The sequence below is a fragment of the Scatophagus argus genome, chromosome 4 (assembly GCF_020382885.2).
Source record: "Scatophagus argus isolate fScaArg1 chromosome 4, fScaArg1.pri, whole genome shotgun sequence".
NCBI lineage: Eukaryota > Metazoa > Chordata > Actinopteri > Scatophagidae > Scatophagus > Scatophagus argus.
In genome coordinates this window covers 5,705,342-5,722,298 of record NC_058496.1, presented here as the reverse complement: position 1 = coordinate 5,722,298, position 16,957 = coordinate 5,705,342, and the positions used below count along the sequence as shown (strand labels likewise).

Sequence of the window (16,957 nt, the reverse complement as noted above, 5' to 3'; positions counted from 1 at the left end):
GATTTGAAAACAGCCTGACTCAAAGTCTTGCTTCAGGATGAGTGCGACAGTAACAAGGGGCTCCTCTTCAGCTCACAATGTCACAAGTCATTGAGCTCTGCCTCCTTGCTGCAGATGTCCCTGATATCCTTCTGAAACTGCTTCCTGTCAAGGTGGGATTTAATGTCTCCTATCTGCCTCAGGGACTCAATGGCATCACGCACAGACAGGAACCCTGTCCAAAAGAGACACGGGATGGGCAGAGGGTTACCAGGTATAATGCACTTGAGGTGAAAATTATTCTCCGAATATTGCTGACGATTGAGGTGTTATACTGGTACTGATATGGGCTTTGGTGTCTGCCTCTTGAGTGATTAAAATAATCTAAAATGTGAGCTTTGTGACAGTTTGCTTTAGCTCTAACCATGTGTCATTTGGTGTTACAGAAACAGTTGCAAAACTGGTGCGTTTCTATTAAAATTCAATTAATTTATTGATCTTTGGATGCGTTTTGCTCTCTCTATATTACCCTGTTTCTTATCACTGGATAAAATTGTCTTTGGTCCTAATCATCGGTTATTATGACTTCACTGGATAGTTACTGCCTAAAGTGGAAATGTGTTTCAGTATTGCTTGTACTTCAGTACGGATTCAGTGACTTGTGGAGTGTGAGAGGAAGGGATAAACTTTCTTAGACAGTGCTGGGATATTAAATCTCTCCTCTCTCTGCCCGTCTTGTGACGAATATCTACGACTCTCATCATTTATGCATTGCTTTTCTCCCCTCCATAACCATCTCCCTTCATCTTTTCATCCTATACTTAAAATAGAGTCATGGATGGATGGCTCTCTCGAAACGGGATCGGTGGCTGGGAGGTGATTCATGGAGCATTTTACCGGCAGCTTTTATTTACTGAGGGAGGCTTTGCCTCTCTTCTATTTGTTGACACTGTAATAAAGGCTGGAGACTGAGCAGGGTTGACAGGAAGTGGGGAATGTTTGAGATCTTGTGCCATGGCTCCTGGGAAATGAGCATCCAATTGGCACAGGAGTGAGATGGAGATGGATGTTAACAGCACCCTGACGCACAGCTCAGCTGCTGTACTGGGTTGCCTGGATGGCTATGCATTCCTGTGGCTCGTCTTATGACTTACGAGCTTTGAGGCGCCTATAACTCACATCCATCTCATTTATTTTGGTTAAAAACCCTGATGTATTTGCATTTTGGAGGTCATGGTAAACAGTGTGTGTGGTTTTTCAATTAGAAAACACCAGAGAGAGAGAGACAGATTTGCCCTGCCGTATTGATAAGGTATATGTTTCAGACAAGAGGCTTATCTGGAAACCTTGTCTGCAGTCTGTTTCCAGCTGTAAGACTCTGATTCTGACCAGCCTTAAAGATTAGAGGACAATGCTCTGTCTCTGATCAGGTTACATGTTCCTCTCCTGTCAAAGTGAGCTCTGCTGCCCTTAATATCAGCAAATATACCTCACTTGTCATGCTTAATTTAAGATGTTTTCCCCAAGTGCTTGACCATTTTCATTAAATGGGATACCAGGCATCTCATTTTGCGGGCGAAAGAAATGAGCCACATTTGCCAAGTAGCCAGGTCGCTTTAATTTATGACTAATCACAAACATTCTGTTGTTTTTTCCCTGTCAATTTTTCTCTCCCGTGAAGCTTTTTTGTATGTGCATTTTTTTCCTTGACGTGTATGGTAAAGTCCACATAGGATGTGTGAGTTTGCTCACTGATGACAGCAGGTTACAAGCGGTGATCACCCACCTTTGTGGTATTCCTGTTTGAGCAGCTGCAGCTCCTGATGAAGGCTGCTCTCCACTGAGGTCGTTCTCTTACTGAGTTTGGTTTCAGTGCATTTCAGCTGATCTGCCTGACTGCGTCCGACCTGCTCCAACCGAGTTTCAAAGTGCTCCACACGCGACTGCAGAGCACGTAGCTGGTCAGCCAGTCTGGAAACTGACCCTAACTGTGCACAGAACACACACACACACACACACACACACACACCCACACTATGATTTCAAACTTACAGTACAGCACAACATTTTCTTAATCCTCACATATGGTGCTGCTTGTTTGGAGCTTTACAAATTCACACCCACTGCCTCTTTATCTGGCAATGTCACCACAGAGAAATCTTGCAGCACATTTTACTGTTTTTCTGTGGCATGAAATAGGAAGAGGGTGGTTGGTAGATGAGTTAAAGTTTCACATTTTTCTGCAGCGACAGAGAGCGAAATCACAAAAAGTTATGTTTTTATATTACTTTACTGACATGAGAGGGAAAACAATGCATAATACACATAACAAATAAAACTGGGGAAGGGGCGAGAGGCAACAGCCTCTTAAGCTGATGATGATCGTCATTTTTCAAAGTTATGTCGTTTTTCTGCTGAGTCATGTGTGCTTCTTTCTGCTGAGACATAGCACAAAGTGTGACCAAACCACACTGGAAACTGTGAAAAAGATTGTTTGGCTTTGAAAAAGCCCAAGGAGACAAATGTATGAATATACCACATTCTGATTGAGGCCTGCATTGCATTTTGTTATTGTAGAAATCGCTGCACAAACTGTGGGTCAAGTTGACAACTATGATACCATTTTGTCCTGCTGTTGTGTGCAGCGCTGGACTGAGCTGATGATCTCCTGTTCTGTCCACTTCCTCAGCGAATCTGTCTGCTCCTTGGCTTCCTTCAGTTCACCCGACATCCTGTGAAGTCATCATCGAGGCAGAAAGAAGAGAAATGCAGCCACAGAAACAGTTAAGTAATGAAACTGCGTTTTCTTTGCCTTCCTTTTTCAAACTAGGCACACAAAACACCATTAGAAGATTAGATTAGATTATAGATGTCTTAAGAATGCCTGCAGACTGACTAATACCTGGAAACCCGAGCAAAACTTGCTGTAAATTTAGGCCCATTAAATACAGCTCCTACTTGGCACTACTTGGTGCTTGGCATTCACATGAGAATTTGTGTGTTTCCATAACCAATACTTTTCTGGCACCTCCTTGTCTTTGCACTGAGTAAAACGTCTGTGGTGTGAAAACGGAGTGTCAGTCACAAATCAATAACTGATGTTCTGTCACTTTTAAAATCAAGATGCTTTATGCTCTGCTGGTTGAAGCAGTTTGATAGTCAGTGTTCAGGATGGCAGTTTCTCTCTGGTAATTAGAGGTGAGACTTCCTCAGCAAGAGTGCTGCTTTTAACAGGAACACAGTTACTCTGTGGTGGGGTGGGGTGCTGCTACTTTAAGTGAACAGAGACAAACACACACAACAATAAGGCTGAATGCACATCTGCACACATAAGCACACACACATACATGTTTAGAAATACACATTTGGAGATTCTTTCAACAGCCATATTGAAGTATTGCTTTCCTTTTCAAATTTTGTTGGTATATATTATTATAATTTTTAAAAACAGGCAGATTACTTTGCCTTGTGTTTTTTTAAAAAAAAAAAAAAAAAAGTCAGCTCATAAATGTGGTGAGACTAATTAAAGAGAAAAACGTGGTGAGATGATGCTTCATGAGCAGGTGAAGAAATGCTTAATGCTCATCTTAACAGGTTGCCATTTATGTAACTGTGTGTGTGGTTCACATTACTCACCCACCACACTGGGTCAGAATTTGTCTCAGATGAAAGCTGCAACTGTGCACATGCTGAGTGTATTGTATTGTGTGGGCTGCATTGATGTATAGCACGCAATGCGTTTTGGCTCACAGTTTCGATTGTGACACATATCAGCACTTCAGTTCAGTTCCACTAATTCCTCCAATCCAAGGGGTTCTTCTTAAATGAGAAAATCAATTTGTGTGTGTGTGTGTGTGTTTGCAACATAATTCAGACTCCTGCTACAAATGAATTGAGCCCTACATGTCTGCTGCTATAGAAACACCTCATCAATAACAGCATTCTGGCTTTCTATTCTGACTAATGTAATGACAGTTGTTAGGCCTGACATGCACCAGACAACAGGACGGCTAATTTTTTAAATAATTCTTGCAAAAAGGGTCCGTGTGCCTCCATTTAATAACTGCCTGTGTGTGCTTGAGGTGATCTGAGACTTATTATCAAATGTCGCACAAAATATTTTTTGGTAATTAAAGACAGGACAATCTAATTAAAATGTTTATAGATGTTATACAGGAAGCTCATAGAGAATATATGAAGAGAAAAGGGTGTAAATCTATTGCTGTATTGAACAAAGCAAAGAACACTTTAGTTTGGCTTAAATTTCAAGAACTTGTATGCACGTACCGCATTAAGTCAGAGGTGTATTTCATTATATGGAGCGATTCTGTGAAGTTTTCTTGACTTGACTCAAAGCGTGGCTCAAACATCGTTCAATTTGAAAGAATTTGTAAATAAAACATGATGGGAGGTTGTGAACTTGCTGAGTAACATCTATGTTAGGATGACTGTTATTGATTGCATTGAGTGTGTGTTGTTGAATTTTTATATGATCTGTCAAAACAAAAAAGGTGAACAAAGAAAGGGCATGGCCATCTGTATCTACAGTATGTTGTGTTATTATTAACAACGAGGTCGGGTTGAGTTTATGCTTTTTCTTCTCCCCACTCCTCTTAGTTTGGGTTAATGTGTTTTATTTGTAAAATTGGTTTTGGATATACCCAAACTGTCAGTGACATGACAGTGACATCAATATGCTGGATTTGAAATAAGGGGGCTTAAATGGTTGTAGGTGTTAAATATTAACCAAAAGGCCTTGATTGGTGAATGTCTTGTTGCGGGTTTTGAGGTCCTAACTAATGTAGCTAAACTGCCTCTGCAGAGAGTGACCTGAGAGCAGCTGGGACCTTGTGTATCTTTGAAATCAGGTGGTCAGAGCTGAAAGGGTTTTGAATAACCAGGAGAGTGCAAGATCCACTGAGGTCCCCCTGAGGTCCCCCTGAGGTCCCCCTGAGGTCCCCCTGAGGTCCCCCTGAGGTCCCCCTGAGGACCGAAGCGGAATGAAATAAAAATGTAGAGTGTGAATAAACAAGGAGCAAACATCACTAACAAGTTTGGAGGGACGATACATCAGTGATCAAGCCTGGAAGATATAATATTTGGTTTTTGTTCTTGTCATTATTCTTCCTGTGTCAGAAACACAGAGAGTGTTGGTTTTCATCTATCTTTATCTGTTGTTCTTTTGGTTCTAACATGATGAGTGACCTGGTTTCCAATACGGATCTATGAGATGACTACATTCATCATTCATGTCTCTCTGTCTCTGAATCCCCTATGGTTAGATCACGTGATTCATTTTCGGATGTTGCTGCCAACTGAGATTATTTATCAGATGGATTAGTAAATTAATTTAACTAGCAGCTTCTCTGGGCCTCTGGCATCAATGTTGTGAGATGGCTCTGAAACAGCTGTAGAGAGAGAGGGTGAGGACAGGGGATATTAATTGTTAGGCAAATTGGTAACTCATAGATTATTCCTTATGAGGGTTTGGACAGAATGAAAAAGGGAACATAAAAAACAAATCACCCAAAGATCTCTGGTGAAAGGCAAATTAACCAAAAAAATGTCCATATGTCCTAATCACAAGCCCAGCTGATACAACGTCTTCAAGAAATTCAAGTATGGAATTAAAAAAAACAAAAAAAAAACAACCAGTGTTCATGTCACGACATGTTAAATTAAAAGTCACGTCCACAGATGTTTCTAACATACATACATATTTTGTTTTGACAGATTAAGATTTCATTTCCGGTGGTAATGACCATCCCCCTGTAGAAACTGATATTCTCATAAAACTCTGCAGTGGCTGCATGTTTAGCTGCAGCCCAATTTCCCCCATAAGTCTGATTATCAAAGCAATCCCTGGATATGTTGTTGACATTTTTGGTGTCTTTACTTGCTTTTTTTTAACTCCTGATCAATACTAACTATCTTATGTGTTTGGGTTGTGCTTGCGCTTTAACCAATGGCCTTACCTGGCTTCTAGTAGTTTAACTTGTGCATGCAGATCAGACAGGCACTTCCTTTGGCCCTGGGAATGTTCTGACAATGAGGCCTCCAGTCTTTCCAGGTCATAATGAAGCTGTAAAAATTAAAAAAATAAATAAGTAAATAAACAAAACAACAACAAATATGTGACACTGGAGCATCCTTGAGGCGCAGGCTCTGTGATGTCACCTTTACCTTTCTCGTTTTCTGCTGAGTTGAGCCGACTGAGCCGCTGCACCACTCCTGTGGCCAGTCGGGACTGGTAGCAACAGCAGCGACCCGCTTTGTCTGCATTTTCAATTATCTTTATGGTACATGCTTGACCACTGCTCCACAGCTAATGTGCTGTCATCACCATGATTGACCACCAAACAGAAGTGAGCGCAGGCTGAATCAGTGTGAGTGCATGTGCTGAGGGCAGCTGTAATTGGCTTTAGATTTAGTAAAGTGATGGAGGACATTATAACATGTCACATATGTGTCCTAATCCAGGGTTGTTTTTTTTTTTTTTAAAAAAAAAAATATATTTATTGGTGTTATGAAGAAATTTGACTCCAAGGGCAGTAAAAGCTGTTAATGGAGAGATCTTATGAATTTCACTTCTCATGCTGTGGTTGCGGTTGAGCCTGTGAGTTTGCTCGATAAAGACGTTCTCACTCAGCAGCACTAAGCTGTCAGCCATTCAGTCTCGGATAAGCCAAATACAACCCATACATCAGCATTTAAATGAATGTAATCCTGCATTTTTGCCTAATGAACACTTTTCCATTTAATACTGGAATATTCAAATGAATGCAAGGCATTACTGTGAGTGTGTGTGTGTGTGTATGTGTGTGTGTGTGTGTGTGTGTGTAAAGACAGTGGAGGAGAAGGAGGGCGAGGGATTAGGTTAGGGTTGTAAATGTTGCTACTTAGTGTGATATGGCATAATTTAAGAAATCTAAGAACAAGAACATGAGTCTACAGTCATGCTAAAGCCAGCATGCTAACATGCTCACAGTTTAGTAACAAAATGTTGATGCTAACAGGGACAATGTGGTCATCAGTTGCTAAGAAGCATGAAAGACAAGGTGTCCGTTGACATTAGTTTTGCAGGTATGTGATCATGCACCAAAGTACTGGGCAGTTGTTTGAGGAGTTTGACCTGATGGTGCTCCAGATGAGAAGTAAAGAATTAAAATCAGGCCAAAATGTAATGGAAATCCAGAAACTGTTGTTAAGGCATTTGTCTTGACAAATCTTGTGGCTATTTATCAGTGGATGCTGAGGTATGTCATAGGATGTAAGAAAACTCTGACCTGCTGGTGGTACTGGATGTGGGGGCAGCCGTGGCCTAGAGGTTGGAGAAGCGGCTTGTGAACGGAGGGTCACCGGTTCAATTCCCCCACCGGACGGGCAGGAAAAATTTGGGTGTGGTGGAGTGATTAATGCGAAAAATGCCCGCCCCCCCCTCCATTAGCCAGCTGATGTGCCCTTGAGCAATGCACTTAACCCCCCCAATATGCTCCCTGGGCGCCTTTGGTAAAAAGCCCCCTAAAAATCTGCTGATGGCATGAGGGGAAAAGTCAGGGAGGAATCGCCAAAGTCATCCGATTCATCTGATGGCCATGAATGTCTGAGCAAATCCATTAAATCGTTGCTGAGACATTTACCCTCTGAACCAAAGTGGTGGGTCGGCCAAATGACATACATTATGGTTCCCTAGAGCCTAACATGCATCATAAAAATATACAGTGTGTTCTCCTAGATTTACGTTATTACAGATTTAAGATTCAGTGTCACAGAGTAGTATGTAAGTATGTATCAGAGGACTGACTTTTAAAGATTCTCTGTTTGGCCAATGGCATTTATCTGCTTTGTACTTAGTATGTACTTAAGCTTACATTTTGCATGCCAAACCCTTTGTCAGCACACCTGTACCATCTCGTACCTTGACTTCCAGCTCCTGGATCCGTCGATCGACAGCTGACCTGAGCTCTGCCACCTCCTGCTGCAGTCTAATCAGCTGCCGCTCCCCAGAGCTCGCATCGGCGCTGAGCTTGGCGATGCAGGCGTCACACCTGAGATAATAGGTGGAGAGGCAGAGAAGGACCACTGAATAAAGGTGTGAAAACAGGGAGGAAGTGGTTTACTGAAGCATCCCACAGTTCAGACAGGAGACAAACAGCCAGATTGATGGGGGGAGGAAATCAGACAGCTGCCCTTATCAATTCTTTCCAAGGTAAACTAATGGAAGGCAAAAGGAGGCTCTGCTGAATCCAAAGCAGTGATAGTTTATCCTTTGAATGCTGAACAAAGACAATTGAATATTCCAGATACATTTTTGAATCCGTTGATGAATTACTGATAAACACACAGACGAAACATGTAAACCAGCCAAACCAGTTTAACAGATTTATTTCCAAACACAATCAGCATATGGTGGAAATACACTTAACAGAAGCTCACACGCAGCGTCTTGTTTCTAACATGCTGTCTGTCCAGTTTTTGTAGTAAGAATGAACTGTGCTGACTCTTGTTATGAGAGCTGCCAGGTGGCTTTCTTCCCTCATGCTTAATTTAAGATTCCATCACTAAGCCTGCAAACACACACTCTCTCTCTATCAGGTCTAATGTGTGTGTATGTCAATAAAACGTTGGTGATGGAGTACAATGTAGGCTCAACAATCAATTCAAACAGCTAATTATGGAGATGCACAGTGTGAAATCTCCTCCAAAGACCACTACAGGCCTTCCATTAACGACTTCGCAGAACAGTACAGCTTATCAAAAACTGCCGGCTCTCATCTTGCTTGATTATTTATGACTAACATACAAGAGGTCATCAGACTGAGTAGGTAAGGTTTGAATGCAGCCTTCATTCCACTATATATCAGGTTGTTTGTTGAGATATCCCTCCTCTCCCTCTGACCTCTTAAGTAACAAGGAGGAGACAGGCCTGCTGTGAAACAAGATGTCCACAGATTTTATCTTTGATCTAGTTTCTGGTGATACACCTGACAGCCCCCCTTCAGCAATCCAACTGAGTAAGTTCAATCTGCACCAACACAAAATAATGAGCATGTGTTAATCAGCATCCTGACTGTGTTCGAACCTGGAAACTTCACTCGGTTGAGAACAAAATAATCAATGTGTGTGTGTAAAGGTGACAGAGGCGAAGTTACAGGGGATTGAAAGTTGTGAGACTCTGAAAAGCTGCCAGACAAGACGCAGCCTATACTATTTCACTTCATTAGATGGAGAAAAAAACAAGCAGGATATCAATAAGGAAAGTTCATCAGGCCTGGGCTTAAATGATGGCACAAGCCCTCCAATTAAAGAAGGAAGGGAAGGGAAGCTAGCTGCTAGCTAACACTCTGTACATCAGCGTTTGCATACATAAATTGTCCCAGGCCTGGTGTGCACACCTGGCTATTCTTCCTCGCAGGTCTCCAATTCCAGCCATGTTCTTCTGGTCCAGGCTCTGAACAGCCATTGTGGTGCCACAGGTGACAGAGTCCCGCTGGGCGATCCCTCTCTCCAGAGCCTGTTCAGACCAAAAAGAGCACATTTATCTATTTTGAATTAAAGGAACGGTCATTTCTTCTGCAGAGGAGAGGCCATTCACATGTGTGCAGTTTATCTCTGATAAACCAGCATCAAAGACCCGACCCTCTGGCTTGCTGTTGGAACAAATAGTGAGTGTGTGATGTTCCTGTCATTTGATTTATCAGCGTCTTCACGTCTCCGCTTATTACTTCTTCATGTGCAGAATTAATGAGCTCTTGGGCGTTCATGTAATAGTTCAGATAATGACAGCCGCTAATGGCCCGCTTCGTATGCACTAATGAAGTTATGTATTTCATTTTTGTGCTCTGTTTCTGTCGTCAAAATGTGACTTAATGTTCTGACGACTTCCAATTCTTCCAAATGCTGTTTCTCAGAGGTTAGTGCATAACTTGGCAGTAGGTATCTAAGCACACACTCGCTTGTTTTTTGCTTATAGAGCCAAAATGTCCACAAGCTGATGAGGAGTCAGGCAGGCTTTGCTCAGGCGCTGCACCATTCTATCAGGTGTAATCAAATCAGCTGTGAGTTTGTGGCCAGGAGTTTGTGTGTGCCTGGGTGTGTGCTGTGTGTCAAACAAGGAGAAAAGAGGGAAGCCCCTGAAAGAATGAGGAAGAAAAGAAGACCAAACAGAAATCTGCACAGATGCACCACCTGAGACATTTCAGATATTTCTGATAAAAATGCAGGCAACAGGACTGAACAACACCCTCCCCTCTAATGTCCACCGTCTACTCACTTGTATACCTGTATGTCTGTGCTAAGCTGCTTGACAATGCGGGTGATTGTCAGTATGTGATTTTCCAGCAGCTTGCGGGAAAGTGCCTCCACTTGCACAGAGCCCTGGGTGGACCGCAGACTCGCTGCCACCTCCTCTTTGATCCTAAAAGCCTGATCCAGCAGCACAGCCAGCGTCCCGTCCTGAGTGCTCACACGACCCTCCAGGACATCAGGCCTCAATAAGCAACAAAACAAAGCTTTGAGTCATTAAAATTCAGAAGCTTGTTGTTATTGATTTTGCTTACTGAAGGTTAAAAAGAAAACATGGAAAGTCAAGTTTTCCTGCCACATTAATGAATACTTTTAGAGAGTATAATGTAACGAGGTGCTGCTGGTTTTCATATCCTCAGGTCATCCTCAAACCACATCTCTCACTGAGTTCACGTCTGTGTGTGTGCTGTGTCACCCTGCCTGATGCTACTGGGGATTAAGGATTTATTTGATCAGTGTGATTCACAACAGTGTAAGAAAAGATCACTGGTTGTTCCCAGTCATATTTCCATCCCATCTGTGGAGGAATGCAGAACTTATCTACACAGGTTGATTTTAGAATTAAATTAATGACCCATAGGAGCTAAGGAGGTTGATAAATATCAAGGTGCTCCAATAGTTTTTGAGGGTTAACATGAATAGAAATATATAGAATAGTAATTTGAAACAAAGATACCTGGTGTGAGCCTGACAGGACTCTAACTTTGACTTGTGTGACATTCTTCTTGTCTGGAAAAGAAAAATACATATTACATATTTTGATGTTATGTACAGTAGTTTTTATTTTAAAGTGTTTTTAATCTGCTCTGTTAAATGGATTATCATTTTATTTTACAAACAGACAAACGATTTGAAGTCTGCCCTAGTATGACAAGACCCATATAACATTATATAATATGTTCCCTTTTCTAAACAACAACAACAATATATTTGTCAGTGATTGTCCTTTCTGACATTACAGAGTACTCACAGTCTTTTGGTTTTCTTCAGCGGGCTTTTGAGTTCATGTGTTTGTGTTGTCACTTGGTAACTGTGGTCTCCCTGAGTGGGGTGTGCCTGCCTGCCAGAGTGAATTTGTCAGCACAGTAATGCGAGAATGATGCATTGTGTTGTTGGTGAAGCAGCTTAACTCAGCAAAGCAGAACGCGGTGTGTGAACCGACCTACTGACCAGTCCACAAAATAACTAATTCTCAGTCAAATGGCGGCTGCACTTGTCAAAAAGAAAAAAAAGGCAGCCAGAGATCCCAGCTGTCTTCAGATCGACTTGGATAGTTGATGACTGTATAGATACAGAAATCCAAAAACAGTTTTGTAATGTAACAGCGGCTTAAGCTAACTCTCCATTTCGCTAGCATCACTGTTCTCTGATTCCTAAGATGTTAAATAATCTTTTCCTCCAACATCTGGGTTTTATTTAGGCTCTATTTGTAATTAGGATTCACTTGAGTTATTTTAATCCTGATACAAATAAATACCACAATCATTAATAGTTTAAATTATTAATTAATCAATTAAGTACAACAATCAAGCCCTGATGAGGTTGTTCTTATAATGCGGGCGAATGTGGTTAATTACAAACTGCAAACAAAGTGATTATTTGAGTAGCATTTGAGTAGCATTCAGCTGCTGAATTTTGTGTGAACATTTTAAAGCACTTTCAAATCAATACCAAACTAGAACAAAGCAAAACGGCTTGCCTTTATCTGTCCTCCTCTGTATGACCAAAGCTAGCCGGAGTTTTGCATTGATACACTTAATATCATTAGGAATTTCTAGCTGGAAAAAATAAAGGAAAGTCCGTAAAAATTGAATGTGTCTGAATCAAGCGTTAAGTGTTAAATTACCTCACTAGCAGCTGTATACTAACCCCCCTTTGAAGCTCCAGTTCTGGCAGAAAGGCACAATTTCCCAAATCATTTCAAGCCTCAGCTCCGTATCCCGTTCCTCTGCTGTCCCATTGCACACAATATAACTGACTGGCCATTGAACATTGAGCTTTTCTCTGACTGAATGAATTGTGAGAGGCATGATTCAACACCATGTAATGTTTTATTCAGCCAAGACCTGTGAGTCAAGTAGTGGAGAGCCACTGAATTACATGTGATTGCAGTCAGTGGAGGAACATGATTCTGACTTTTTTGTGCAAACACACACACACACACACACACACACACACACACACACAGGACAAGGACCATTAAGAAGAAAGGCTTGCCCACTGCAGACTCATCAGTTATCCATGCTAGCCCAATAAAAAAGCCGATGCCATAGGTGAAAGCGATTGTTTGGCTCACGGGCTCACATCTCCATCTACTTAACTGGAAGAGGGCTTCAGGGCACTTCACTGTGGTGCTGCCAGTGTCCTGCTGGTTGTAATTAAAGTGTTTCATTTCGTAGGGTGGATGAAATATCAAGCAAAGTGATCCCAAGCTACATCAAACTCATTATTGACTTCTCATCCAGTGTTTGACATACGTCCAGATTAAACAACAACAACAACAAAGAAAATAGATTAGAAGTCAGCATCATAAAGGCTAAGGCCAATAACTCTCAGGAGAAGGCTTTGTTATCCTCATCATCTTCATCATCACTCCTACGAGTGACACCAAGGTCATATCTCGCATTAATAAATGTCCGTGCAAGCAGCGTACGAGACCTCAGACTCTCACCTTCCCTTTGTGTCGTGGGATGAAGTTCATCCACTTATAACAAGCCCCTTTGTAATTTACTTGCTCAAAGTCAAAAATTCACCGACCTTTTTTGCAGATAAAAGGTCATTTTGTGACCTCTTCTGCATAGGTGAGTGTGTGTGTGTGTGTATGCGAGTTAGATGGAGAGGGTTACTCATTCTTGTAATTATTGTCTCTGTGTGTTTGTTTATGTTGAAGTGGGCACAGTGTTCACCGGGGGGACGGAACAGGCCAGCACTGAAACAAGGGCCAGAGGGGAAGATGTAATGAGTTATCATACACACCGCATGGCATCTAAAAACAGAAGAGGCTGCTCAGGGCTGCCTGCTTGCTTGCTGCATGTGGGGTGATAACATTCACTGAAGTCTGACCCATTTGATGGGGAGAACAAATCCAGACGTGGTTACAGTGCATCAGCCTCCACATGGCACAAAAGAAAACAAGTTTTTAAATCCTCTAAGGATTCAGACTCTCTGTCAGCTCTGGATTTGCAAAGGTCACAGCTTTGGGAGAGTGAATAGAATAGCTGAAACAAACAACAAATATTAAACTGAAAAGAGACTAACTCAGATGGGCGCGATAGGAGATCCACGTCTGAATTATAAACATCTCCACGAGGCACTGTCGGGTTGCGTTACGCAATCACCAGCATGCAGATTATCCAGTCCAGTGACATGGCTGGCCAGAGGGAGGCGCGGTGCAGCGTTCCTCCTTTATTTGAATAAAACAATTAATGGGTAAGTTTGACTAGATCCTGGCGAAGCACGGTGGACAGAGCAGGGACGCAAAGTCAAGATCCAAACGCAGAATTTACCAAACATTTTCAGGTGATCTTGCTGACGTGACTGCACATGTGCTCCAACCTCACCACTGAGGTAAAATAAATCTTAAATCTACGACATTATTGCCTGGCGCCTAACAATCGTGCTGCATGGTGTGTGACATAAATTTACTGACTGCCTGCGTAGGCATTCTGCAAGGTTCATTGGGAGACTAAAGCCCCTTTCATCATTACACTGTGCGTCTCCTTCTTGGCGCTCTAAACAGATCATCAGTGGAAGTGCCCCCGAGCTGCAGCAGCCCAACTGTGACATCCTTCCACTATTCAGAGTGTGCTCAGGCTGGCTGGCTGCTGCACAGGCACCATGGAGCAAAAATCTCCCAAGCATGAGAGCACCGCAAAGGGGCAAGAGTCTCTGTCCTACCAGCGGAGGATGTGGAAGAATTTTCAGGAGAAAACCAAGCCTTGGCTCAGTCCTAAACTGGGATCAGAACGTCGTGGTGGCGGGGGCGCGGAGGGCAGCAAAAAGGAATCGGGGCTGTGGATGTTTAAGAAGAAAAAGAAACAGTTGGACCGGGTGTTTTCGTCGTCTCAGCCGAATCTGTGCAGCCCTACCCCGGCGCCTTTTGAAGGGGATAAGTCCCTCGGAAGCGACGCTGTCCCCGGCACCAGCAGCGACGGGCAGCCTCTGCTACAGCCCCTTGGTGCAGCTTCTGGAGCCACAGGGAGCAAACCCGAGCTGACGGCGCATGGAAGCCCCAAACTCCCCGTATCCCAGCTGATCATGTACCAGCAGAAGAGCTCCTCTCTCGGCTCTGCTTGCTTCGAGAAACTCGTGATGGACCCGGCCGCGGTGATGGGAGAGGAGGAGCAGCTGCGTAAAAACGCAAGTGATTCTGTGAGTACCGAGCATGTGGCAAAACACGCATCTGATAGAATATCCCTTACCATCAAGCAAGCCTGTTATAAAAATTTGAGTCCCTAATGGAGCAGACTGGGCTACAATGTCCTGGGCGTTAAATAAAGGAGACAAGTTTCATGATAGTGGTGCTCACCACTCGGATCATGTGACGTGCTCATCGGTACGCCAGTTCACTGCTTTCTTTACTCTGTCCTGTAGCTTGTAGGATTGCAGGGACCAGATGACTACAGTCAATACCAGTATAGGCCTATGTTACCATCACAACCAACAAACTTAACATCATTGCTTATTTGGTACCATATCACCATAATCTTGGCAGTGTGAGGTTATATTAATCAAAGACTCCCTAATAAGATTTCTACAGGCCACATGCGTGTATGTCACTAACAGCCTCCTTTTTTGCCAGCTCACTTCCCTTTCTTCCTGCATAGGGATTGTCCCCTTGCTTCACAGTCCATCTGTCACAGTGTCCTTGCCTGTAGACAGAGGCTGCAATGGGCCCATGCATGCTCAAAGGGTTCATCAAGCCTTTCCTTTTCATTAAAAGTGGTCGGTTGGCAAATGGTTATCAGGCACACCACCAGCAGTGTTGGAGATTGATGGCAATTATATTCCCACACAACTCAACATGCTGAGTCAGGGTGCCCCAGGAAAAGCTGAATTAAAGGGATATGTCAGCTAGAATAGGCTTGTTGCGCAGCCCTACAGGTCTGAGTAGTGAAACCATATGGAGACATTCTCTGATGAGAGTAATAGTAGAAGTCCTTAAGGTCCACGCCTTGTCTCCTGATAGTACTCATCCTATTCACTCATCCTTCAGTGGGTTATGCCATTTCAGACGTGATGTTCTGATGTTTAACAGTACTGCTGAGAGAAATAAAACTGAAGAGTCACTAAGAGTGAATGCCCGTCAGCACATTCTGCATTTATTGCAGGGCTTTTCATCTCACCACTCTTGAAGTGTTCCAGACTTGCAGCTGAGCATCATCCAGGTCCCTGTCTAAATGTGATTTAGCATTTAAGTACACTTCTCTCCCCACTGAGGTTGGGGCCTAACATCTCTTACCCATTAAATCTCTAGGAGAAGCATCGTTCACTCAGCAGAAGAGGTAAAAGAATAGCAAATATTCATAACTTCACTGAAATTGATCTTGCAGCTTCATCACAACACTTACCAGGTCAGTTACATAATACAGAGAGATCTCACTTTGCCAAATAAAGTTGTAGCATTCAGCGTGTGCCATTGGCTGCCTCCTGTTGTTGCCGTGTTTATACAAGCTTCTGTTGTTCGTTTGTTGGATTTTCCATATAGCCGGAAAGAGGAGAGTGACAGGTTGAACCTCTCAGGTTGTAGTACAGGTAGTTATTTGTTGTTAGCTTGGTTGCATGTTCAATCATAGATGCAGAGATATACAACTTAATCTATTATGTACTGAGGTGCATAATAGATTAAGAATTTATGTAGAGATATTATGTGGAAGAGGAAAAATAAATAAGAAAATATGAGATGATTGGTGATGACAGGAAATAAAGGTGATGAAGAAAGACCAGATGGGGTTAGGGGTGATAAGATGAGAGATGATGGCGTGGTGTGATAAGAGCAGATTAAGGTTGGAGGAGAAGAAGTGGAGAGAGGAGATTATAGTAGATGAGATGAGATTAGGCATTCTTTATTAATATCTGGAGGGAAGGGAAAGGGTCATATGACAAAGAAATCAGCAAATAAACTGGACATCAAAACACACAGGCAGATAATCAAGCTAAAAATTTATGCTTGATGCACTTGCATGTGCATTTTTGTGCATGCATGTCAACTGCATTCACTTGCATACTGATGATGCACTAACAGTATGTGCTGCCTAAACAAGGATTCTAACTGAAAGTCGCACACTTTTACAGTCATCCACAAATCCAGCATTAGGTGAGTGTCGACACATTCTCATTACTGAAATGAGAGCATAAAGCTCCAAGCGACAATTTCATAAATGAAATAAGAATATATGATACCTAACAAGCAAAATGCCTTTCATATTTTGAGCTGGAACGTAAGTGATGGGAGGGATTAATGCCAAGTTCTGGAAGTAATTTCATTATTGACTCAATAGAGGAAAGAAATAAGGGCTTAATTATTTCATGGGGAGAAAAACTGAATTCCTCCCAAGGGAATAAACAACCCCTAAATTGGTTTTATTGGCTCTATAGACGCTTTACTAAATGTATATAATGCATCACATTGATGGAACAGATTGTCAGATGAGCTAAGTTCTTTTGACCTTCT

General features: G+C 42.4%; 2 protein-coding genes across 16 annotated transcripts in view; one reads left to right on the top strand and one right to left on the bottom strand.

The window, feature by feature from the left end:
- LOC124058133 (multiple C2 and transmembrane domain-containing protein 1-like) overlaps positions 1-16,957 on the top strand; it is a 146,738-nt gene that overhangs the window by 3,929 nt on the left and 125,852 nt on the right. For 10 of the 15 annotated variants that reach the window (XM_046387055.1, XM_046387051.1, XM_046387054.1 and 7 more), the window contains exons 2-4: positions 2,669-2,762; positions 7,910-8,993; positions 9,561-14,655. The exons of 1 other annotated variant lie outside the window; for it this stretch is intronic. In XM_046387055.1, the coding sequence (XP_046243011.1) occupies positions 14,122-14,655 (534 nt within the window). In that variant the 5' untranslated portion in view covers positions 2,669-2,762; positions 7,910-8,993; positions 9,561-14,121. Of the gene's footprint in view, positions 1-139; positions 254-2,668; positions 2,763-7,909; positions 8,994-9,560; positions 14,656-16,957 lie in introns of those variants that run through there. 4 more of the 15 variants (XM_046387052.1, XM_046387053.1, XM_046387056.1 and 1 more) reach the window with 4 other exon arrangements.
- fam81b (family with sequence similarity 81 member B) lies at positions 81-11,427 on the bottom strand. The gene is made up of 9 exons (XM_046387074.1): positions 11,255-11,427; positions 10,961-11,013; positions 10,261-10,468; positions 9,375-9,493; positions 7,898-8,027; positions 5,955-6,061; positions 2,600-2,711; positions 1,766-1,967; positions 81-214 (listed from the first exon to the last, which is right to left on the bottom strand). The coding sequence occupies exons 2-9, from the start codon at positions 11,002-11,004 to the stop codon at positions 81-83; spliced, it is 1,056 nt and encodes a 351-aa protein (XP_046243030.1). The 5' UTR covers positions 11,005-11,013; positions 11,255-11,427.